General features: G+C 37.4%; 2 protein-coding genes across 3 annotated transcripts; both read right to left on the reverse strand.

Annotated features, from left to right (window-relative positions):
* Positions 1–242: 242 nt before the first annotated feature.
* Positions 243–5,130, reverse strand: si:dkey-33c12.3 (uncharacterized protein LOC335380 homolog). Its single transcript, XM_056471310.1, has 3 exons — positions 4,019–5,130; positions 2,064–2,188; positions 243–1,902 (listed from the first exon to the last, which is right to left on the reverse strand). Exons 1-3 carry the CDS (start codon positions 4,997–4,999, stop codon positions 1,842–1,844), a joined length of 1,167 nt encoding a protein of 388 aa, XP_056327285.1. The 5' UTR covers positions 5,000–5,130; the 3' UTR covers positions 243–1,841.
* A 158-nt stretch (positions 5,131–5,288) lies between these two features.
* LOC130239928 (butyrophilin-like protein 2) lies at positions 5,289–23,204 on the reverse strand. Of its 2 annotated transcripts, XM_056471307.1 has the most exons (17): positions 22,744–23,204; positions 22,329–22,670; positions 21,886–22,245; positions 17,038–17,139; positions 16,817–16,912; positions 16,632–16,733; positions 14,033–14,119; positions 13,759–13,922; positions 10,644–10,730; positions 10,430–10,564; positions 9,922–10,014; positions 9,679–9,762; positions 9,424–9,516; positions 7,482–7,580; positions 7,368–7,386; positions 7,237–7,291; positions 5,289–6,543 (listed from the first exon to the last, which is right to left on the reverse strand). In XM_056471307.1, the coding sequence occupies exons 1-8, from the start codon at positions 22,793–22,795 to the stop codon at positions 13,762–13,764; spliced, it is 1,302 nt and encodes a 433-aa protein (XP_056327282.1). In that variant the 5' UTR covers positions 22,796–23,204; the 3' UTR covers positions 5,289–6,543; positions 7,237–7,291; positions 7,368–7,386; positions 7,482–7,580; positions 9,424–9,516; positions 9,679–9,762; positions 9,922–10,014; positions 10,430–10,564; positions 10,644–10,730; positions 13,759–13,761. The 2 variants fall into 2 exon arrangements, with proteins under 2 accessions (XP_056327282.1, XP_056327281.1); XM_056471306.1 differs by having other exon boundaries at positions 22,329–22,811.
* Between the last annotated feature and the right edge of the window lie 388 nt (positions 23,205–23,592).

Here is a 23,592-nt window from a genome sequence, read left to right on the forward strand (position 1 = left end):
ATTGCAATATCGATGCTAAAACGATATATTGTGCAGCCCTGCTGTTAACCACCCTTAGGTTTAGTGAGTCCAAATGATTGGTTAGGATTTTGTGACAAAATATTCAAGAGTAAGTCTACACTGATCAGTTTGAGTGGTTAGTCTATCCTGTTCATCCAGCAAAATGTGACGTTAAAGAGTCAGATATTTAGACCTTGCTAATGTCCTGCATACACACTCAAACAAACACACCAGAGACATGCTCCAGAAGAGGTACTGTTGCTTTATTCATCGTGTAATTTAGGTGCAAACATACAGCACCATTCGGTTCAGAAACTGCCACGATAGACAGAATCGGTTTCTTGTTCATTTCCAAAATCACTAATAACTGACTTACGTTATAACTTAGATGACACAACAAAAGCAGATGACAGCATGATAGTAGCATTTTACCCTCAAGTCTAAAAACACTCCTAGACATCTCGTCATTTCTACTCTTGATTTTAGTCATGCTTAAAATATTGCAAATGCTGAAGCAAAAAGAATCAAATATCCACAACAAAACAACACATGAGACGCAGAACACAGACACGGCAAATAAAACATTACTACAACATTAACCGAAAAATAACACATCAAAACATAGCTAACACTTAGAGATAATTCACCCCAAAATGACATTCTATCACTTACTTATCCACAAGTTTCTTTATTTTATTGAACACAAAAGAAGATATTTTGAAAAATGTTTCACACCTGTAACCATTGACTTCCATAGTATTTGTATTTCCTACTATGGAAGTCAATGGTTACAGGTTTTCAGCTTCCTTCAAAATACTTTATGTAAAATAAATATATATTTTTTTGTGTTCAAGGTAATGAAACACTCGTGAGTGGGCGAGTAAACGATGAGAGATTTTTCATTTTTGGGTGAACTATCCTTTTAACCTTTGCACTAATAAAATATCCTCTAAAGAGCCAGTGATGGTGGACGGTGTCCTGTTGGCTGATTCTTGGTCTAATGCCGAATTAACAAATTGGTCATTCCTAACACCCAACTGAGATTGCACAATGATTCACCTCAACAAACAATTGGTTAAAAGTCTGCATATATAGGGTGATCATTGACTCAACGGGTGAATGTTCTGAAGTTTGTGAAGTGTTCTTAAAGGGGAACCATCTCCAAGTCTCTGTGAGAATCTGCCAACAGAACACTTAGCTCTGGCTGAGTGAGTGCTACCCCTAGCGATGTCTCTAAGGTGGTCATTTGTCCATTTCAAGTGTAAAGAAGAAGGGGGACCTCTTTATGTGTACCTCTTGTGTGACACAAGGGCTCGTCTGACTTTGAAGCAATGAAATGAGGAGGTTTAGTTTCATGGCTGAACTGGGTGGAAGTAACTTAAAGAGGATCTGAGGTAAATGTAAAGGGTTTTGTGTGTGAATTTGGTTAAAGGGGGTCTTAAAGGGTTAGTTCACCGCAAAATTAAAATTTTATCATCATTTACTCACCATTTACTTGACACAAACCTAAACAGAACAGAAGATACTTTGAAAAATGATGGAAACTGGCAGCCATTGACTACCATAATATTTGTTTATTTTCTACTATGATTGTCTATGGCTACCAGTTTCCAACATTCTTCACAATATCTTCTTTTGTGTTCAGCAGAATAATAAGAAACATATAAAGGTTTGAAACACTTGAATGTGCTTTTTTGGGTGAACTATCCCTTTAAATGATGGGTCAAGTTTAGCAGGGGTTTTGGAGAAAATGAGTAAACCTGTCAGGGATGATGTTTAGGGTATTATTTTAGGATTTAAGTTGAATCTGACTCAACTGTGTTCAAAGTATGAACGCAAGGTTAAGCGAGGGCTGGGAGGGAGGAATACGTAAACCGAATTTCTTCTCCTTCCAGGAGTTTCCTGTCAAGACAAAAATAAACGGTAAATTCAAAACAAATCAAACCCATCTGTAATCTAAAATCCAAGTTACTTCAGTCAGTTTTCACGTATTCTGAATGCACAAGCTTTATTTTTATTTTATTTGAGTATTTAAGAAACTGTCATATTGTCAAGCATATTACCTGTAAGCAGCAATCTCAACATCCAAAGCCATCTTCACATTAAGCAGATCCTGATACTCCCTCAAATATCGAGACATTTCTTCTTTCGCATCACCAATGTCCCTTTCTAGGTCACCTATCTTCCCCTAGAGGTGGTTGAAAGGAAAGCATTAGCAAATTATTTACAGACAGAAGCATTCCTACTGTATTTGTGCCAGAGATACAGAGTAATATAGCTGAAGTATATAGATTACTGTCAGCAGAACATTTCTGTTTAAAGTCAATCTGTTCTACTCAGTTTGTCTGTCATCATGACTCAGCACTGAGGGAGTGAGTCAGCATTAACACATTTGTGCTATTTTTGTGATATTCCGACCATACAATGACTAAAGCGCAGCAGAAATGGTCTTTCATCAATGTTGAGACCGTAGTACAGCAAAGGTCAGCGCTCTGACGTTTAAAACTAATTTACAGCCTATTCCTGAGTCTCTGGGTCAAGTCTTTGTGCTTGTGTCCACTCGAAGAAACAAATGAGAAAGCACAAAGACTTGACACAAAGAAAATGTGCAAAACTTTTATTGTTAGGAGAACATCAGCTTGTAACTGGGGCAATACACTCAGAGACATCATTGTGCATTACGTACCACTGAATGGTTTGTAGTAAACCTTAATCCTTTAACTGCCACAGTAAAAGAGATAGCTCAGCCAAAGCTGAAAATTCTGTCATCATTTACTCACCCTTCACTTGTCAGAATGCTGTTTGAGTTTCTTTTTTCTGTTTATCACAGGAGAAGCTATTTTGTAAAATGTTGGAAAATGTAACCATTGACTTCCATATTTGTTTCCATGCTATTGAAGTAAACGGTTACAGGTTTCTAACATTTGTCAAAATATCTTATTTTTTTACAGAAAAAAAACTAAAAAGGTATGGAACCACTTGAGTGAGAGTAAATGGTGATTAATTTCCATTTGCTGGCAAATTGTTATCCTTTTTAGAAATAAATATTTTGGCTAAAATTATGTTTGTTAAATTATAAACACAAAAGAAGATATTCTGGAGAAAGCTGGAAACCATTGACCTCCATAGTATTACTTTTTTCACTATGGAAGTCAATGGTTACAGGTTTTCAACCTTTTATTTTCTCTTGTGGTTAACAGAAAAAAGAAACTCATAAAGGTTTGGAAAGGCAAGTAAATTTTCATGTTTGGGTGAACTATCCCTTTAAACAGTATCTTAGTTCTCTAAAGTACTAATATACCCCTTGTAAGGGTAAATATGCTACAAAGTACCTTTGTGAGAACTGTTGTGTTGACAAGCTGTTGTACCCCACATTTTTGCAAATGCGTTATGCCCTTAAACATCTGCTTATTCTATTATTATATACAGTTGAGGTCAGAATTATTAGTCCCCCTTTGAATTTTGTTTTCTTTTTTAAGTATTTCCCAAATGATGTTTGACAGAGCAAGGAAATTTTCACAGTATATCTGATAATATTTTTTCTTCTGGAGAAAGTCTTATTTGTTTTATTTCGGATAGAATAAAAGCAGCTTTAATTTTTTTATTAACCATTTTAAGGTCAAAATTATTAGCCCCTTTAAGCTCATTTTTTTCAATAGTCTACAGAACAAACCATCATTATACAATAACTTTTAAATGTCACTTTAAGCTGTAAAGAAGTGTCTTGAAAAATATCTAGTAAAGTATTATTTATTGTCATCATGGCAAAGATAAAATAAATCAGTTATTAGAAATGAGTTATTAAAACTATTATGTTCGAAATGTGTTGAGAAAATATTCTCTACGTTAAACAGAAATTGGGGGGGAAATAAACATTGGGGCTAATAATTCTTCAAATATCTGCTCCCCCTTTCAATTCATCATATTTCTGTGGTCAACAGTAGAAAGTCTCCACAAAAAAACGTTGAGTGGTTATATTGTAGTTATACTGAAATCGATCAGTGCTAATGATTTATACCTGGTACTTGGTGACTTCAGAGTTCTGCATCTCCTCCAGCTCTCCCAGCTGTATGTTCAGGGAATTGATGACGTTCCTCAATGCCTCGACCTCAGCAGAACGAGACTGCAGCATGCGCCGGTACTCAGCGGTCTCCTCACGTACCACCCGCACAGCCTCCTCCTGCTTATCTGTCAGCTCCACTACGCTCGCCACCTTCCCCCGAAACCAGGCCTCGGCAGTCTGCATGTTACGTCCGGCCAGGCTCTCATACTGCGCCCGGATCTCTCTCAGAGCAGCCGACAGGTCTGGCCTGCTCGTATCCAGCTCAACGCTGAGGCTGGCCACCTGTAGCTGGACCCTGAGCCCCTCCTGCTCCTCAGCGAACACCTGCTTCAGGAAGGCCAGCTCCTGCACCAGAGAGACCACACTGGCCTCTGCATCGCAGCTGCACAGAGCGGCCTGACCTGCCTCGTCCCGCAGCTGCTGCAGGTCCTCCTCAGCTTGGCTCCGCCGCCTTGCCTCTTCTTCCCAGCGCTCGTGCAGCTGTGCGTGGACTTCCCTCAGCTTCTCCATCTGCACCTCCATGCGTGCTTTATTCTGGGCCTCCTGGTGCAGCTGCTCCCTGAGGCCCCGGACCTCCTGCAGGTAGAGCTGCTGCACGCGGGACGGTTGACTCTGTCTGCGGCGCAGGGCCTCCAGCTGCAGGAGCAGAGCCCGGTTTTGCTGCTCGAGGTGTCTCACCTTCTCTATGTAGGATGCAAAGCGGTTGTTCAGACCCACTAGCTGCTCTCGTTCTTGGACCCGCAGATCCAGCAGCTCTGCATTCACTAGACTGGCCTGACTCAGGTCGCTCTGCTCCCAGCGCTGCAGAGGCTCCAAACGCATCGCCCACCTGGAGGAGGACAAGGGCCCCCTGGAGATTCGGTAGGTGGAGGTGCTGGATTGGTAATCTTCCCAGCGCCGGGAGAGGGGGGAAGTGGTGAAAGGGTCGAAGCTCATGATGAAGTAATTTTTGTTGCTTTTTTTTTGCTTGGTTTTCAAATGATGTTAATGTTTTGTTGATTGGAAGTTTTTTTTTTCTTCAAGTCCCCCTTGTTCTGCACACCATTAGTGGAGATGAACCGGCACTGCACCAGTTCAGAAATGCTGCAGAGCAGTGTGCTTTATACAGGACACACATGCACACTCTCTCTCCACACACACACACACACACACACAGATCCTCAGCCAATCAACAGCTCAGCAGTGTCATGGTGCTGCTGATTGGTTTTGTGGTTCTTTTTTTGCTAAAGCAGTATACCAGGAGGTAGGGCAGATTTCTTCATGTTTGATGAAATGACATCTGTGAATTGTTATTCAAACACTATTTGCATGTACAGTTGAAGTCAGAATTATTAGTCCCCCTTTGAATTAGTTTTTCTTTTTAAAAATATTTCTCAAATGTTGTTTAAAAGAGCAAGGAAATTTTCACAGTATGTCTGATAATATTTTTTTCTTCTGGACAAAGTCTTATTTGCTTTATTTCAGCTACAATAAATCAGATTTAATTTAAAAAAAAAACATTTTTAGATCAAAATTATTAGCCCCTTTAAGCTATATTTGTTTTTGATAGCCTACAGAACAAACCATCATTATACAATGATTTCATAATTACTATAAATTGCCTAGTTAACCTAATTAACCTGGTTAAGCCTTTAAATGTCACTTTAAGCTGTATAGAAGTGACTTGAAAAATATTTGGTCAAATATTATTTACTGTCATCATGGCAAAGATAAAATAAATCAGTTATTAGAAATGAGTTATTAAAACTATTATGTTTAGAAATCTTCTCTCAGTTAAACTGAAATTGGGGGGAAAAAACGGGGCTAATAATTCTGACTTCAACTGTATGTGAAAACCCCTTTTTTAAAGATGCAATTAGATTAGGAATATGGGAATAAACAGTAATAGTTAATGCTGTGAAAAGCAAAAATAAATAAAATCTCCACCAAAGCATGAAAGTCATTCTAATATAATTTAATAATACAATAATGTTTGATTTTTCAGTTAGATAAGGTAAACAAAGAATGAGTAATGTTAGCTTATCATACATGGCATTAAAGGAATGGTTCACACAATAATGAAAATTCTGTCATGTTCTCACCCTTCATTTGTTTGAAGCCAACAAGCCTTCATTTGTTTCTTTCTTTAATTAAACACAAAAGAAGATATTTTTTAAAAAACTGGAAAGTTGTAAGCATTGACTTCCATAGTATTTGATTTTCCTACTATGGAAGTCAATTGATACAGGTCTTTAGCTTACTTCTGAATATGTTTGTGTTCAATAGAAAGAAGAAACTCATAAAGGTTTGTATCCACTTGAGGATGAGTGAATAGTGAGTAAATTTTCGTTTTTGGGTGAATGATTCCTTTACGTTACTTTTTAAAATCTTTTAAAACTATTTTAAACCTCTTGTTCTTGCTCCTCCAGGAATGGCTCCTCCTCTGGCTGACACCTTTGGGCCTCCGAAAGCTGATTCTCTGATTCACCAACATCTCCTTGCTGTAATGTATAAACATTTCATTTTCCCCCACTACATTCTGTCATCTGAACTAGGGTATATGCAGGAATCCTAAAGGTACTTTCAATACCTTTTTAAGACCTTCCCAGAATATTTTAAGACCTCATCTCCACTTCAAGTTCTAATCAGTATCAAATCTGTAACTTAATTAACAGTTGCTAATAAATAGTTATAGTTAAATAAATGAATGGAGCACAACCATGCAACAGAACTTCAGTAGCTCGGAAGAAACAAAGCTATTTGACCGGCGATCACTGTGCCGAAACTGTTGCTCTATGTTTCGCTACATGTGGAGAGCGTCACATCACCTTCCCGCATTTGTCACAAATTACGTGACATCACCCGGACGGAGGAGCTTGGCCGGACGCACCCAGCCCGAACCAATCAAGGGAAATAAATATATTTATGCTTTTTTGGATTCAAACACTTTGCTTGAACAAAATTTTAGACCTCGTAAAAACGCGATTAGGACTTCTTAATACCTTTTAAGGGCCTTAATTTTCTCATAATTGATTTATCAACTTTTAATACTTTTTAAGACCCCGCGGACACCCTGTGAACCAAACTGGGAAACTAATACTTTTAACAGCATTAAATATGATTTGAAAAGGTGTTTAACATCATATTAATTCCTTAGTAATTAATTTAGTTTTTTATCCTCTAAACAAAGTCACCTGTGGTGTGCACGGTGCCACGAAATCTCTCAGCTCACACAGCTCCCTCAGGACACTGAAAGACAATCAGTTCTCTCTCAGTGAAGCAATTAAGCAGTCCAAAATACTTTTAAATGCAAAATACAACTTACTCTTTCCCTTGAACTGTCCCTGTAAAGCACAAATAAAGACAATAACAGTGAACTGTACCCTCTTAACAATAGCAGCTCTAATATACGAGTGTCAAAAATACAAATAAAACTCACAATAAGCAGAAATCTGTAAAATCAGCCACAAGTCAGACAAAATGCTTTCAAACGGCAGCACTATTACACGCAGATCATCCACCGTTCTCTCCCCCTTGTCTTTCAAACCGACAGATGAAGGAATATTTTAGAGACCTTTCAATCAAACAACCTTTAAAGCGGTAGTTCACCCAAAAAATGGAAAACTCCAAAGACCTTTGTTCATCTTTGGAACACAAATGAACATACTTGCCAAAACTCTCGTTTTCCCAGGAGTCGCCTGTTTTATTATTTCTCCTGGGAAACTCCCTTAATTTGTATGGCCCAATCTAGTTATGAAAAAAAGCAATGTTTGTCAAATTGCCAGATCTTCAGTGAAGCTCATCAGCTCACATAATTGACTTTTTACATCAATCTGGCAACATTGGTTACAACAATCTTGGACTGTTAATTTCTGTGCAGGCGGTTGTTGTGGGATTTGAACGGTGGTGGTAACAACATCAGAAGAACACAAACTGTCAAATAAAGTTGTTATTTTTGTTTTATGTGCGCAAAAATGACTCTAGTAGCTTGATAATACTCAGATTTACCCACTCAAGACACCCGTTCTATAGTTAAGACCGTTGCTGTCCTATAGATGATGAGGGAGATCTCAGATTTCACCTAAAACATCTTAGGGCCCTATCATACACCCGGCGCAATAAGGCGCAAGACGTGTTTCCCCGACGTGTTGCTATTTTCAGACCAACCCAACCTTAATTTTCTTGTCTTCCGCCACGTTTAAATAGCACATCCATTTGCTCCACTTTGTGGACTCATCGCTGTTCTGGTCTAGAAAAGAGGTGTGTTAAGGCACATTGTTGGTGCGTTGCTATTTTGAGGAACTAAAATAGACTGTGCAATAGAGCAGCTGAGAGCAGGTCTAAAGTACAGCGCAGAGCGCGTTAGTTGTGCACCTCGCTTACACATTGCTTAAAACACGCACGATGTACAACAATACACAAATATCTTTACAAATAAAAAAAGAATTAAAGGAATGAAATATTACAAAAATTATTATTTTCTACATAAATATTAAAATCAGTACCTCCATGCCTTCTTCATCTCTGATTTTTTTTCTGCTTATTCACGACAACTTGCTTTTGAATAATGTTCTTATTAGCATTAGTATTATTTATTAAATGCATATTTATATTTGTTTTATTAAAAACAAGCTTAGATTTGTCCACATGTCAGGTTTTAGACCATATGGGGCATAGCATGTGTGTTTGGATATAACTCAGTTTTTTGACCACACTTTGTTATTATTGTTCATTTATTCATTTGATGGAAATTAGATCTGAATTTAGAAATAGTTCTGAAACAAATCTTTGCGCTTAACAAACGAAATTAATTATGTAGGCTAATGGATGTCTTCAGTGAGTGCATCCAACACATTTCCTTATCCACGAAAGAGTGAAAATGAAAGTAAAGGCCGAATGGAGAAGGCTCATTCTTTATCCTCGCACAGCAGATGCTCTGTTTAACTGTTTTCTTGCTAGTGAAGTGTTCAGGTTTTACACTTATACAGTTCGCCATGTCAATAGCAAATGCGCTCTGGTGCGACGCAACTGACTCTTTAAGGGAATGGGAGATGAGACTCTGATTGGTTTGTTCTCAAGACACACCTATAATTCATTAAGAGAATAAGCACAACCCTGTTAGACCATGCACCATGGCGCAGAGCATATTTTTCCATCCTTAAAATAGCAAAAGTGGATTCTGACACACCCTTTATGCTTTTGCACCCTGCGCTTTAGACTTTGTGCCTAGACCGTTAAAATAGAGTCCTTAATTTGTGTTCTGAAGACGAACAAAGGTCTCAAGGTTTTGGAACAACCGAGGGTGAGTAATTAATAGCATAATGTTTATTTTTTTGGGTGAACTAAGCATTTAAAGAGTATTTTTAGACAACAACACTTACACGTCTGTAGTATTAGTTCTGTTGCAAGAGAAACTGAGTTGACCACTGGTAGGCCCGCTGCCCCATACATGAACAAAGCAGTGTAAATTGCATCTGCAAAAAAGAAAAGGCTTTTAAGATATATTTGTAAAAAGATTGCATAGGAACTACTGCATTAAGATGAACATTTAAGATTTATTGATAACATTAATATAACTAAGAATGTTTTTGGCACAAGTCAAAAATGTCTGGCTGTATTTATTTATTTATGTTCACCAGGAACTGTTCTGGAGAGTCGTTGAGGTGCAATAGCAGTGAAGATATGGAGCAGAACTGTGACAAAGATCCATCCAAAACGCTCTGTGATCAAGAACACATTCAGGCTACAATTTCTGGCAACTCATGCCATACCATAAACAATAAAAAACCTCAAATGAAAATTAATGATCAAAGTAAGCAATTTGTATTTTCTGAAAAAAATAAGCCAACTACGGTTGCTGACATTTGATAGAAGCTTACCATTACTATACTCCAGAATAATGCTGAGAAAGTATAAAATAAGTCCACTGTGCCCGACGAGCGTAACAACCATGACGGTGACCCAAACTAAATCTGAGACAAAGATAGACAAAAACAAAAAGATCATCATTGAGAGATAAAGAACATTTTAACACATACAGAACCAAAAACAGAGACTTGTAAAAATATAATAATAAGTGGTTTAAATGTTCATTTTATGTGACCTTAAAGGAATAGTTCACCCAAAAAATGACAATTTCCTCCCCATTTACTTACATCCAAGTGTTTTAAAATATATATTTCATTCTTCTGGTCAACCCAAAACAAGAGATTCTGAAGAATGTTGAAAACCAGAAGAAAGTAAGTCAAACAGGTTTGGAACAAGGGGAAGATCAGTAAATGATGACAGAATTTTCATTTTTAGCTGAACTATCCATTTAATACTCAGTACAAAACATACAAATTATCATTTTGATATTCGACATGAATAAGACGCATCAACACTTACAACATCTCCATTTGAGGTCAAAAAGCTGTTTTCTGTCAAGTTTTAAACAGCGCTCCTGAATTGCTGGAATTGGAAGAACTATGATTGATATAGCCGCAGAAATGACCCCAAAGGCATATGTTGTTGTGATCATGGCTGAAAATGAAAACAGTTACACATCGTAATTAAATAAATATTCAAGAGACAGATCCTTGGATAACAGATTGTTACTTACATTCTTTAACCCTTGATGAGGGTCTAAAGAAGAGGAGACGCATTTGAAGAAGGTTGCTCAACTGCATGAAAACATGTCCTAATGAATCTACATGAGAGCAACAACATGCATACATGTCCATTACACAGCATATCATGCATTTATCTTGATTTAAGTTGTGGGCTGTTAACTGAAACATTTGAGCTTTAACCCCTGCAAGAATGTTTTCTACCTCCACTAATGTCCCCTTAAAGCAGGACTCGGCAACCTTTGTGACCATTTTTGAAGTGGTGTCTATCTGCGGACTGCAAGACAGGGGCATAACATGAAGAGGGCGTAACTTGTAGTAGAGGCGTAACTTGCAGTTATCCAGATCCATGTGTCAAAACTATGTTGTCAGCAAGATGGTGCTACACCCATCACAGTTATTAACGTCTACAGCTACTCCACACCTAAACCCAACCATCATCACAGCTACTAACGTCTACACCTACCCCAACCCTAAACCCAACCATCAGAGTTATTAACGTCTACACCAACACCAACCCAAACCCTAAACCCAAATATCAGTTATTAACGTCTACACCTACCCCAACCATCAGAGTTAACGTCTACACCTCCCCTAAACCTAAACTCAAACATAAGTTAACGTCTACACCTACCCCAAGCCTAAACACAACCATAAGTTATTAACGTCTACACCTACCCCAACCCTTAACCCAATCATCACAGTTATTAATGTCTACACCAACCCCAACCATGAACTCAACTATCATAGTTATTAATGTCTACATCTACCCCAATCCCAAACCCAACTGTCATGGTTATTAACGCTTACATCTACCCCAACCCTTAACCCAACCATCACAGTTATTAACGTCTACACCTACCCCAACCCTTAACCCAACCATCACAGTTACTATCGTCTACACCTACCCCAACCCTAAACACAACCATAACAGTTATTAACATCTACACCTTTCCCAAACCTAAACCCAACCATCACAGTTATTAATGTCTACACCTACCCCAACCCTTAACCCAACCATCACAGTTATTAACGTCTACACCTACCCCAACCCTAAACACAACCATCACAGTTATTAATGTCTACACCTACCCCAACCCTTAACCCAACCATCACAGTGATTAACGTCTACACCTACCCGAACCCTTAACCCAACACTCAGTTATTAACATCTACACCAACCCCAACCATCACAGTTACTAACGTCTACACCTACCCCAATCCTAAACCCAAGCATCAGTTATTAACATCTACATTTTGCTCAAACCTAAACCCAAGCATCATAGTTATTAACATCTACACCTAACCCAACCATCACAATGATTATTGTACAGCCGTGAGTTGCGGAGGCTTTCATACTTGACACGCTCGCCATTATATTGTTATTTGCAACCACAGCGAGCGACGCCGAGCAGACTAACTGTCATAACAAAACGGATGAAGAAGTCAGTGAGTGGAGTTGCTATATGAATTAATATAACAATATCAAATGAATATGTTGTGGATACATTTGGAGAACGCATGGAAACATTTGGTGAAAACGTTCTCTGTTCCACCATCTTGCCAACAACATCTTGTGACATCTTGCATGGTTCAATGGGATATTGATCAACTGAAACTTACCCCTCTAACTTACACCCCATCTCTTGCAGTCCGCAGACAGATACACTTGGAGTTTGGCCCTTATATAAATTTGCCCATTGACAAAGCATATTTGACCATTAAGTTAATATAACACCATTTCTATTTTGTACAGATGTAAGGAAGTGCCTTGTTGCACCTATAGGTGACAATAGTATGAATTATATTTTTGAAGTAAGCATCAATAGTAAAAGAGTGGCATTGGGCTGCTTGTGTCACTTTTATCTGGGAACACTTATTTCATTCTTATTTCAATTGCTTAATTGAAATGAATGAATACTTTGTAAATTTTTGTGTCTACTTTAAATACTGGTTTCTGATTTCCTAATAAAGGACCCAGTGCTTTTGATGCCTCAAAAGCCTTGAAACTATAATAAAGAAAAGTTGTGTTCAAAAGACTGTTGAACCTATTTCTGAAAAACTATGTGTAAGCTTTCATTGAAGTGCATTGAACAGAATTGACTCTTCCTGACAGACATCTTGACAATGTAATGCACAATTTCTCGTTCATTTTCAACGCCAAAAACATTCAATCTTTATATTAGTACCAGTGAAGCGACACTGCTAATGCAATGTTCATACACTCAAAATAGGTCCCTGTTTTAGTTTATACAGCTGTTCATGATGGTTATAAAAATTATAAATACGAAAAATGGACAAGGTATAAGACATGCATAATGGTACCATCATTATAATCTGCAGAGAACTCCCATGTTTTTACACAGTCATAGGGTCATCAAACTACGCTTTTGTTTGTTGTGAACATGCACCCTCTGGTGGTGAAAATTACATACTGTGCCTTTTAAGCAGAAATTATGCGCAGGGTCATCATGTGGCATAATGCTTCCTAAAGTTCAACTGTGACAAACATTTACTGTATGTTTGGCTTGAGAAAGCATTGTCTCGTTGTCTCTAAGTATATTTCACACATTTCTAGCCTTGATTTAGCATGTTACTAACATGTTTTAACATGTTGCTACCATGAATTACCTTTTAGTTTCAATGTTTTCTTCTACATGTTGCTCCCATAATTTAACATTATTTGAATTGGCATAAGGCTAACATTATTAACATTTAACATTATTTTGCAAATTCTGAGTATGGGTCACCATACTTGGTCATATGTCACTTGCCTTTCCTTTTCTTTTCTTAATGTTTAAACTTTTTGACCAATTTGGGTCTGTTTATTATAGCTTGACCATCCCATTAAAGTCTAATCAGTTATAAAATGTTATATGTTAAATGTTAAAATGTAAAATGTTGATATATCAAGTATGAACATGCAGAAGGTTTGGCCTGAATTTGGTAGTTATTTCTTGAGACATCGAGGAAAAGAGTCAATTAAAAATTTGGTCCCAGCAAAACGAGCAGCAGCAGCTCAAAAACTAAATCAATTCACTTTCTCAAGCCAAAATAATTCTTATTAGCAATTAAAATGTATAAATTTCTTAAATTATGCTTACATACCTGTTATAAATCGAAAAGAAAAGTTGACTTGATTAAATAAAGTGTGAAGAAAACGTGGCTTAAAGCTTGAAGAAAAACTGGCAGGGATGACAGCGCGATAATTACAACACTGAGAAGCAGCACTTCAGTCCACTCAGAGGAATTCCACAGATCATGAAGGACAGCTGCAAAAGAAAGAGGAGACAAGTGTTAGACATAATAAATGCATTTTGTGGGATACTTTGCAAAATTATACATTAAAAGTGTATATTAAATGAACAACTGACCTAATTACCTGAGCAAAATGCAGCAGAAATCATAAGATAAGCAACAGGGATCCCTGTATATTCAATAACTCTTTGGACGACAGCAGGAAAGTCAACTGGGGAGGAAAGGAATAAGGCAACAGCTTAAAATCAAATTTGTCCTTAAAGGTAAACTATTTTATAAAAAATAAAACCTTATTGATTAAGTTACATATACACACTAATGCCAATTGGTGACAGTTTAACCTAACAGTCTTTAACCTAACAGACAAAACTACTGCTATCTGTATACTTTCTCTCTTTCAGACCAGTTTTGTAAACCATAGTATAAATAGATTGCCATATCAACCTTAACAATAGCAGCTTTTTACTTTACATTGTGTCGTTGTACATGATCAGCAGTAAATTCAGAAGAGTCAAGCTTTAAACAGCAAAATTATCGAAACATTTTTTTAACAAGATGCTAATGGTCTAATCCAATTCAATTGTCTATGCTAAGCTAATGCTGCTCTCGCCAGATTCTGTGATTGGCCGAATGGATTAAAATATGGTGAAACTCAACTGTTTTAACTGTTTAGCTCTAGGGGACTTGTGGTAGAGTACTTCAGTAGATTAGAATTTTATAAAAAATTTGCAGATTAGCGTTTCAGGCACCCAAAAACATGCCATGTTTAAATGATCTTAAAGAAGTGGTCCACTATGATAACATATTTTAAACTTTAGTTCATGTATAATGTAGCTGTGTGAACATAAACAGCATCTCTGAATGTAAGACGCTCAAAGTTCAATGCAAAGGGAGACATTGCTTTTACAGGGTTAGCTTAGCAAAGCCTACAGCAAACGAAGTTTGGGGACTACAAAAAAATACATCCGGGTTAATGAGATCATAAACCCTTCAGGTTACATGCATACACCCCACATGTACACCCCACACAGCGAAGGGGCATGGCCAGAGGTCCTGTAATGTTAACGCAGTGAAAGCTAAAATGCCGTCCAAATGCTCTTATTTCCACCGAGCTTCTTCTGTTTCTGTATTTGGGCTTTCAAAGGACACAAAGAGAGAAGTGCTTACAGTTTAATTTTAATTGTGTTCCACAGAATTATATATATAAAAAAGATATAGTTCAAGGGAGAACTTCCAGAATCTCTCCCAGTTCAGTGCTGGATTCGGTTAAAACTCCTCCAACAGATAGAGCTATGGACTGTGAGCCACAACCTGTATTTTTACTTGTTAAAACTGATCAACTACAGGCACAGTTTCTAGCATTAACGAGGACGTAAACAAGGATGTAAACGGTGGGAAATGCTGTTTAGCACTGCTAACAATTTAGCTACAAATTCAAATTTATAAGTCAAACTGCTGTAAACACCCACAATCTTCAGCAGCGAGTGCAGTATCTCTCTATGTGTGTCTTTCAATGCAGCTGCTTTCTGAGCGGTCTACATTTCAAATAACAAACTAGCAAAAGCAGGCTATATACAGGAATCAGAGATTGACATCAAATACCTTTTAAGACCTTTTTTAAGACTCTTTGCATACATTTAAGACCTCATCACCACTTCAAGTTTCAACCAGTAACATTGGCAACATTTTAACTTGCAGTATATTTACAAAATACTGATTGCAAGAAACGAATCCTAAACTAAAACTGTATTTATATACTGATTAAAAATGTTAATCCAGCAGGTGGCGCCTTTACAGCAGCAGGAACAACAGCGTTTCCCTGGTTACTGCAGTAAACAAAGCAGTGATGTCAAATCTAGCAGGATTTTTTTGATTTCATAAACAACACATCATCCCAATATTCAAAGATTCAATTCAGGTAAACTTCAGCATACTGATACAGAATTTAATGCCTTGTAAAATAGCATTTAGGACTTTTTAATACTTTTTAAAGGCCTTAAATTTCTTTAAATTGATTTATCAATTTTTTATACTTTTTAAAACCCCGCGGACGCCCTGAAAAGATATGAGAACGTTTTATATTACTTACACATGCTTATTCTGAATATATGTGAAAGACGCTTTTCAGTTTTTATTTCAGAGAGCAGGTGTGAGCTGTGTGTTCTTTATTTCTGTCTGATTCAGGCAGCTAAGGCTGCTAACGGCTGCTCTGAGCCTCTGACTGGACTGTTTACACAGTGCAAAAGCATGCGCTTGTAGGGGAGTGATGTGGAGCCAATCCGCGAATCACAACAAATTATGTAGCAGACCAATCAGAGCCTCTTGAGGGCGGGCCTTTCAGAGGAACTAGGAAATATGACAGTCGTTTGCATGTTAACGGAGTAGCTGTATATAATCAAAGTAAGATATATGAAAAAATAAAGTGATTTTCTACAAGTGAAGCATGAGCACAAATTACTTTGCATCTTATAAACACAACCAAGCCTTCAAAATAGACTGTGGACCAACCCCTTTAAATCACCTTTCTTCTCTATTCTGATACTTGGTTTGACCATTAGCAGATAATCTTGACCACATCTAAGCGTTAAGATTCTGTGATTGTCTGGCTGATTGTTAGATATTTACATTTATGAGTGGTTAAGCATGTGAATTTATTAAAGTGGCTGGTAAGTGTAAAATGTACAATCAAATAGATTTTTTTTTGTTAAAATACAGACACATACCAGAAACGTTTGCGTTCCAATTAAAATATGGAGCCATAAGAAATAATAAAACGATCCTCATCAGATTAACTGTTGCACACATTGTTACCTCAACGACAGACCCTAGGGGAAAAGAGACCAAGCAAATGTCAGAGAAATGTTTTGCTCAAAGTGCATGGAGATTTACAAAAGTTCAAGATACTTACCTTCAATTACTCCCCACAGAATAAATGCAACGCATAAACAGACGTTGGGACAAACCACTTGCAAATAATTCATGTACATGGGTTTTGTCCCAGTATCTGTGGAAGAACATAAATGTATGCCATTTAGTTTTTTATTAACTGACATACAGTAGTCAACATTTAAAATGGATCAAAACGTTTAATCAAATGTTGTACGTATAACATTTAAATGCTTGTCTTACCTTTTTTGGTTATATAGATAGTTATTGGAATACTTAAGACAGAAGTCATCAAGACGGAAATACAACAAAGCATCAGTGTAATAATGTGTAGAGCCGACAGTGCTACAGAACATGGAGACACAAGATGATTTTACTGATATCCGTTTGTATTCATTTAACAGTAGCTTCATTATGAACTCTAAAGCAGGGGTCACCACACTCTGTACTGGAGGTGTCCTGTGGATTTTAGCTCCAACCCACTTACTCCAAACACTTACTAGGGTCTTACTAGCTGCTCTTATTACATCCAGGCAGGTGTGTTGAGAAGACTTTAAGCAAAACTCTGCAGGACACGGGCTCTCCAGTACCAAGTTTGGTGAACTAGAAAAACTGTCTAGTTTTTAGACATCCGCACAGTATACACAATCACAAGGGTTTGTGTACAGCGTGCGTGATATAGATTTCAATATCAGAACAATACTTTCTGACTTGTAAGCATTCCATGTATTCAAATCTTGCACTTTGGCTTGTTAGTTTACACTCTTTTCCTTTGCGTGGCATGGTACAGATTAGGTCATCTCCCTTCAGTTCGATTTAGCTCAAATCGGTTTGCGTTTCCACCACCTAAAGACTAAGTTCACCCAAAAATTTGTATTCTGTTATCACAGAATAATGTTGTTCCAATTACCTGTGACCTAGATTCATCTACAGAACACAAATGAATATATATTTAGATGAAATCCAAGAGCTCCCAGAAAAGAAACCAAAAATATTGTCAAATATTCCATGTGGTTCAACTGTAATCATATGAAAAACACTTTGTGTGCCAAAAAAAAAAGATAAAAACATTACAATAGGTTGTGCATTTACTTAGAGCAATATGAAATTTGCATGTTTGTCTGCTGATTCTAACACTATAACATGTTGCATTGATATAGTAAATGCACACCCTGACCTGATGCGGAAGAGAAGATAAAGGCAAGCAAAAACGTTTTTACAATGAACAATATAACACAAAAGTTTTATTAGAGCTTCATGTGATTACAGCTGAACCACAGAAGTCACATGGAACATTTCTTTTGCCAAATATATTTATTGTGCAGATACAATATCATATACATACAAAAATATAAGTAATACACTGTTCTGCTTTTTCACAACATGTAATAAAATAAATACAATAAATATATAAAGAACAACAAAAAACGAATGATAAAAGTAATTAATAAATAATAATACAACTATTAATAATTAAAAAAGAATAAAAAAAGCTTTATTCCTCTTCTGCTTCAAGATCAATAGTCAATATACTGTAACTCAACAAAGGTTTCCATGTTTTGTAAAAAGATTTTAAAGACCCTCTTAATGAACTTTAAACAAAAAAATTTCTTTTATCCATCTGTCATATGAAGGTGCAGATGTTTGTTTCCACTCAAGGAGAATAAGCCTCCTAGCCAAAAATGTGGTAAAAGCCACAACGTTCTGTGTAGTTGAAGGCTAATTTGGCTCAAAAGGAATCCAAATAGTGCTGTTAGAGGGTTTGGAGTGGCTGATATGTTAAAAGTTTTTTTCAAAAGTATCGAATAAGACTAAAACACAGTCAATCTTGGAAAAGACCAAAACATGTGTGTGTGATTTGCTGAAGATTGTTGACACCTATTACAAGTAATACTTCAATTTGGGTATATTTTGGCTAATCTGGCATTAGTGTGCTCTGTGAAGAATCTTGCACTGCATTAAACTGTGTCGGGCACATCTAGAAAACTGTGTACAAAATTGAGTATATAATCCCATTCAATTTCACTGATGGTCATCCCCAACTCTTGTTCCCAGCTATTTCATAGAATTTATTGACAGGTAGATGACAGAGACTATCCTTTTTCTGTCTGGGTTAAAATTAAGAATGGTGTCCATTTTTTGAATCAAGAGGAAGATTAGGAAACTGAGTAAACTAATTTTGTACAAAATGTCTTATCTGGAAGAAGCAAAAAAGAAACTTTTCAGACAAATCTGAAAATGACAAAAACACACAATTCCTTGATGCTATTAAGGCCCTCAGAAGACCAGTCACGAAAAACAGAATCAGAACACGATGGTAAAAACATTATTTACTATAGGTGCTAGAGTGGATGGACTTATTAGCCCAAAGTGTTTCCTAAAAGCAACCCATATTTTAATAGTATTGGTTATTACTAAACTGTCTGACACATGGAACATTTTGGTAATGTTTTTATTTCGTTTTCCAGACTTTCGCTTGCTGTCTATGAATGATAAGTGAGCTCTCAGATTTCACCTAAAATATTTTGTGTTCTAAAGATGAACGATTTTAACGACATTAGAGTGAGTAATTAATAACAGAATTTTCATTATAGGGTGAACTGATCTTTAAAGTGGATGGGATTATCACAATAGCTGCAACACCTTTACTGCCTTGACTGCCTAAAAAACGCTTTCATTCTGGGTTGTTGCATCCTATTCATGGCTACAAATGAAAAGAACCTCTTCAATTGACCCTGATGCAGCCATTTCAGGTGTCTTTTTCTTGCATCTTGCAAAGGTAAAAAAAGGTTTACTTGTGCAAACCAACAACACAGCAGTGGCTGCTGCTGACACTTTAAATGCAATGGGTTTGGTGTCTCATGTCACAAATCCAATGATGCAATCCAATGTGTTTACATACAGTTGAAGTCAGAATTATTAGCCCCCCTGTTTATTTTTTCCCCCAATTTCTGTTTAACGAGAAGATTTTTTTCAACACATTTCTAAACATAATAGTTTTAATAACTCATCTCTAATAACTGATTTATTTTATCTTTGCTGTGAAGACAATAAATAATATTTGACTAGATATTTTCCTAGACACTTCTTTAAAGGTTAATTAGGTTAACGAGGCAGGTTAGGGTAATTAGCCAAGTTATTGTATAATAATGGTTTGTTCTGTAGAGCAGTGTTTCCCAATCCTGTTCCTGGAGGCACACCAACAGTACACATTTTCAACCTCTCCCTAATCAAACACACCTGAATCAACTTATCATAACATCAGAAGAGACTCCAACACCTGAAGTGGGTCAGAAAAGGGAGACATCCAAAATATGTACTGTTGGTGTGCCTCCAGGAACAGGGTTGGGAAACACTGCTGTAGACTATCAAAAATATATGTAGCTTAAAGGGGCTAATAATTTTGACCATAAAATGTTTTTTTTTTTTTTTTTTTACTACAAAAAATTCTAGCCGAAATAAAACAAATCAGACTTTCTCCAGAAGAAAAAAATATTATCAGACATACTGTGAAAATTTCCTTGCTCTGTTAAGCATCATTTGGGAAATATTTAGGAAAAAAAAAATTATCAAAGGGGGGCTAATAATTCTGACTTCAACTGTATATGAAAAATGTGTATTTTGATAATGGTATGGCTTGCATGGAACCTCACCCAAGGTGGGACTAGAAAAGTACCAGGTACTCGGTATAGAACCCAGTGAAAAAAATCCACAAAAGTGAGCCATGCAAACTGAACCATGCCGTTTTATGCAGTGGAAAAGCACTTTTCTATATCATGTTTGTCCACAAGCTGTGAACAACGAAACCAAGCCAACGAAGCCATATGTCTACGCACTAACCACTAGGAGGGCCGCAGTTCTGCACAGTTTAGTTCCAACTCTAATTAAGCACATCTAATCGTACTAATTGAGTCCTTCAGACTTGTTTGAAACCTACAGGCAAGTGTGTTAAAGCACGGTTGGAACTAAACTGTGTAAAGTGGCGGCTCTTCAGAAACTGAGTTTGATAGGCTATTGGCACAATTGTGCTTCTTAATGTTTTTTCTGGACACACAATCAATTGACCCTTCGCTAAGCCCCGCCTTCCTTAGTTACTGTTGCTACACTTGTCAAGCTTTCGTGCCTGGCACATCTATTACAGGTTTTTTTGGGCCAAAAAGCCTGATAAACTATTGTTGTGCAATGAAATATAGCGCTACTAACCGACGAGTAAACGCGTTTGGACAGTGCTTTTACATAACTCACAGAAAGAGCAGGCAGAAAGAGGAAACTGATGGATCTGTGCTGAATATTAGCATCATTGACCCATAACAATGTACAGTAGCTATAACTGTCTGTATGTTTGTGTGCTCTTTCTCCAGTTTCTATTAAGTGGAAGAAATAAATAAATAGAAATACAAATCAAAGAATAAATAGCAGAAGTGAACAAATAGATTTTCCCTACCAGCAACTATTAATATATATAAGTATATTGATTGCAAGTGCTCAGATTGTGATCACATCTCGATTTTGTTCTGTTGATATGTAATTTCAAACACTCAGAGCTTGAAACAGATGGAAATATGATCGCTATTAGTGTGACTACTATTGTGAGGGCTTAAACGAAGCAGTGCTCATAATATCGAGTGAAAAAAAGACAGCTAGAAACATAACCTGCTTTGTATTTTTGTAGGAAACAGTTTAGATCTGTTTAGGGTAAGAGGTGTGTGAGATATTGCTGTCGGTCTATCACTTAATGTGTCAGGAATATCAAAACAAAACCAAATTAACTCCGCTCCTTTTGCGCCCTCACAGAGCTTGATCTATGCTGGCATTTCTCCTCTTGGGTTTTAGGTTTTGAAAAGGAAAAATATTCCACCACCCTGTCCAAACTTTTAGGATACCGGGTATCAGATTTGCACAATCCATGTTTTTGGTTTGTTTCCCTCGCTCGAATGCTTGACAGTGCCCCTGCGCGTAGCTACAGTTGCTAAGTCACGATTGGTGGGTGGCGGTTTTTGGGTGTGGCTTAGTGAAAGGTCAATTGAATGTATCCTTGCTCAATAGAAGCCCTCCTAAACATCTTATGAATAGATTTGTCAGTTGACTTACCTAACTGCCCTATTTCGACAGTTGCAGATCTCACAGAATATTCGGTATGGACTTCACAAATGTATTTGCCCTTGTCTGCAGTCTGGACATTTTTTAGTCTCATTGAGAAGTTGCCTTTGGGAAACTGTTCTCTGAAAAACTCGACTCTGTCCCTGTAAAACCTATCAGATGATCCTGTGAATATTGTGCCGTTTTGGAAAAGCAAGACAGGAATGATGTCTGACCGCTTGTCCATCTTCTTCCATGAGACTTCATCAAAGTGTTCAGGAGGAATGTGCGAGTTGACCATGCAATTCAAAACAACATCCTCACCAACACGAGCAAACATAATCTGATCTTCTCCTGTCACAACTACACGCTCTGTTAACAAAAGATGATTAATCACTGGAATTTTCAAAACCGGCATGTTTTAATGTTAATGTTTTAATTGAATAAATACTCACCCACATACTGAATTGTAACATTCGTTTCTCCAACGTCCAGGTAAGAGTAAACTACACATTTGTAGATACCAGCATCTGCAACTGTTATATTTTCCAAAAGGAGTGAAAAGTTTCCTTTAAGGACCTGCTCAGGAAAAAAACGTGCTCTGCCTCTGTAAGACTGATACTGAGCTTCAGGTTTGTCCGCTCCATTCTGAAACAAGTGCACTAGTTCTTTATCCGTCCTTTTCCATTCAACCTCCAGCTCATCCAAAGGTAAAGGTGTTTCAACAAAACAAGGCAAAATCATTGAGTTTCCAAGCTGTGCGACCAGAGGCTGAGCAGGTCCTCGAACCAAAAACCCTTTAGAAATTTGTGATTGGGGTAAATTCCAAAACAACATATTCAAGTCAGAACTGAGCAATGTAATCCTTACCATCAGATGCAAGAAGAGCTGCTGCTGCTACCAAGACTTTGAACACATTCATGTTGAAAGTGCACAATTATAAAAGCTGCCAAGAGTAAAAAAAATCAAACCTCAGGTCTTGTTAGAACTGACTACATCTTAATATGACAAAAACACAAGGTTGTGAAATACAAGTTCTACCCACTTTCATTTTATTTGAGTTGTGCAACATGACCTTTGACTGCTTGATGCACATTATTACTCTCACACAGAAACAAGAGCAACTGACTTTTTTGTTTGCTTTAGCACCAGATTTATCTCAGGAAATCCCCAACAGAGCAGAGATCGGTTACCTCTCATTGTTCCCTGACTGAAAGTAACTCTGTCAGTTAATCAGTGGTAGAGATTTCCAAAGATGTCCCAATTTTTGTAAAGAACAAAAAACAAAAAGAAAAAGGTTATTTTCCTCTGCAATCATTTAAAAGGATGGTTTCCCTGCTAAAAAATCCAGCTTAAACCAGCCTAGGCTGGTTGGCTGGTTTTAGCTGGTTGACCAGCCTGGTTTTAGAGGGGTTTTGGCCATTTCCAGGCTGGTTTCCAGCTATTTCCAGCCTGGTCTTAGCTGGTCAGGCTGGAAAATGACCAGCTAAATCCAGCTAAAACCAGCCTGGTTTAAGCTGGACACAGCTGGTTTTGGCTGAGCTCCCAGCCTGCCTAGGCTGGTCAAGCTGGTTTTAGCTGGTCATCTCCCAGCCTGACCAGCTAAGACCAGGCTGGAAATGGCTGGAAGCCAGCCTGGAAAGGGCCAAAACCCCTCTAAAACCAGGCTGGTCAACCAGCTAAAACCAGCCTAGGCTGGTTTAAGCTGTTTTTTTCAGT

The sequence above is a fragment of the Danio aesculapii genome, chromosome 13 (genome assembly GCF_903798145.1).
Source record: "Danio aesculapii chromosome 13, fDanAes4.1, whole genome shotgun sequence".
NCBI classification, from domain to species: domain Eukaryota; kingdom Metazoa; phylum Chordata; class Actinopteri; order Cypriniformes; family Danionidae; genus Danio; species Danio aesculapii.

What these genes read in the sequence shown, in the direction of transcription:
- si:dkey-33c12.3 (XM_056471310.1), bottom strand. Translation starts at nt 4,999, where the DNA reads ATGAGCTTCGACCCTTTCACCACTTCCCCCCTCTCCCGGCGCTGGGAA. An exon ending in CTGAAGTCACCAAGTACCAG is followed by an intron (nt 2,189 to 4,018) that starts GTATAAATCATT and finishes AACCACCTCTAG; the next exon opens with GGGAAGATAGGTGACCTAGA. An exon ending in GTTGAGATTGCTGCTTACAG is followed by an intron (nt 1,903 to 2,063) that starts GTAATATGCTTG and finishes TTGTCTTGACAG; the next exon opens with GAAACTCCTGGAAGGAGAAG.
- LOC130239928 (XM_056471306.1), bottom strand. Translation starts at nt 22,746, where the DNA reads ATGGTAAGGATTACATTGCTCAGTTCTGACTTGAATATGTTGTTTTGG. An exon ending in TCTGTGGGGAGTAATTGAAG is followed by an intron (nt 16,734 to 16,816) that starts GTAAGTATCTTG and finishes CTTTTCCCCTAG; the next exon opens with GGTCTGTCGTTGAGGTAACA. An exon ending in TTGGAACGCAAACGTTTCTG is followed by an intron (nt 14,120 to 16,631) that starts GTATGTGTCTGT and finishes TTTCCTCCCCAG; the next exon opens with TTGACTTTCCTGCTGTCGTC.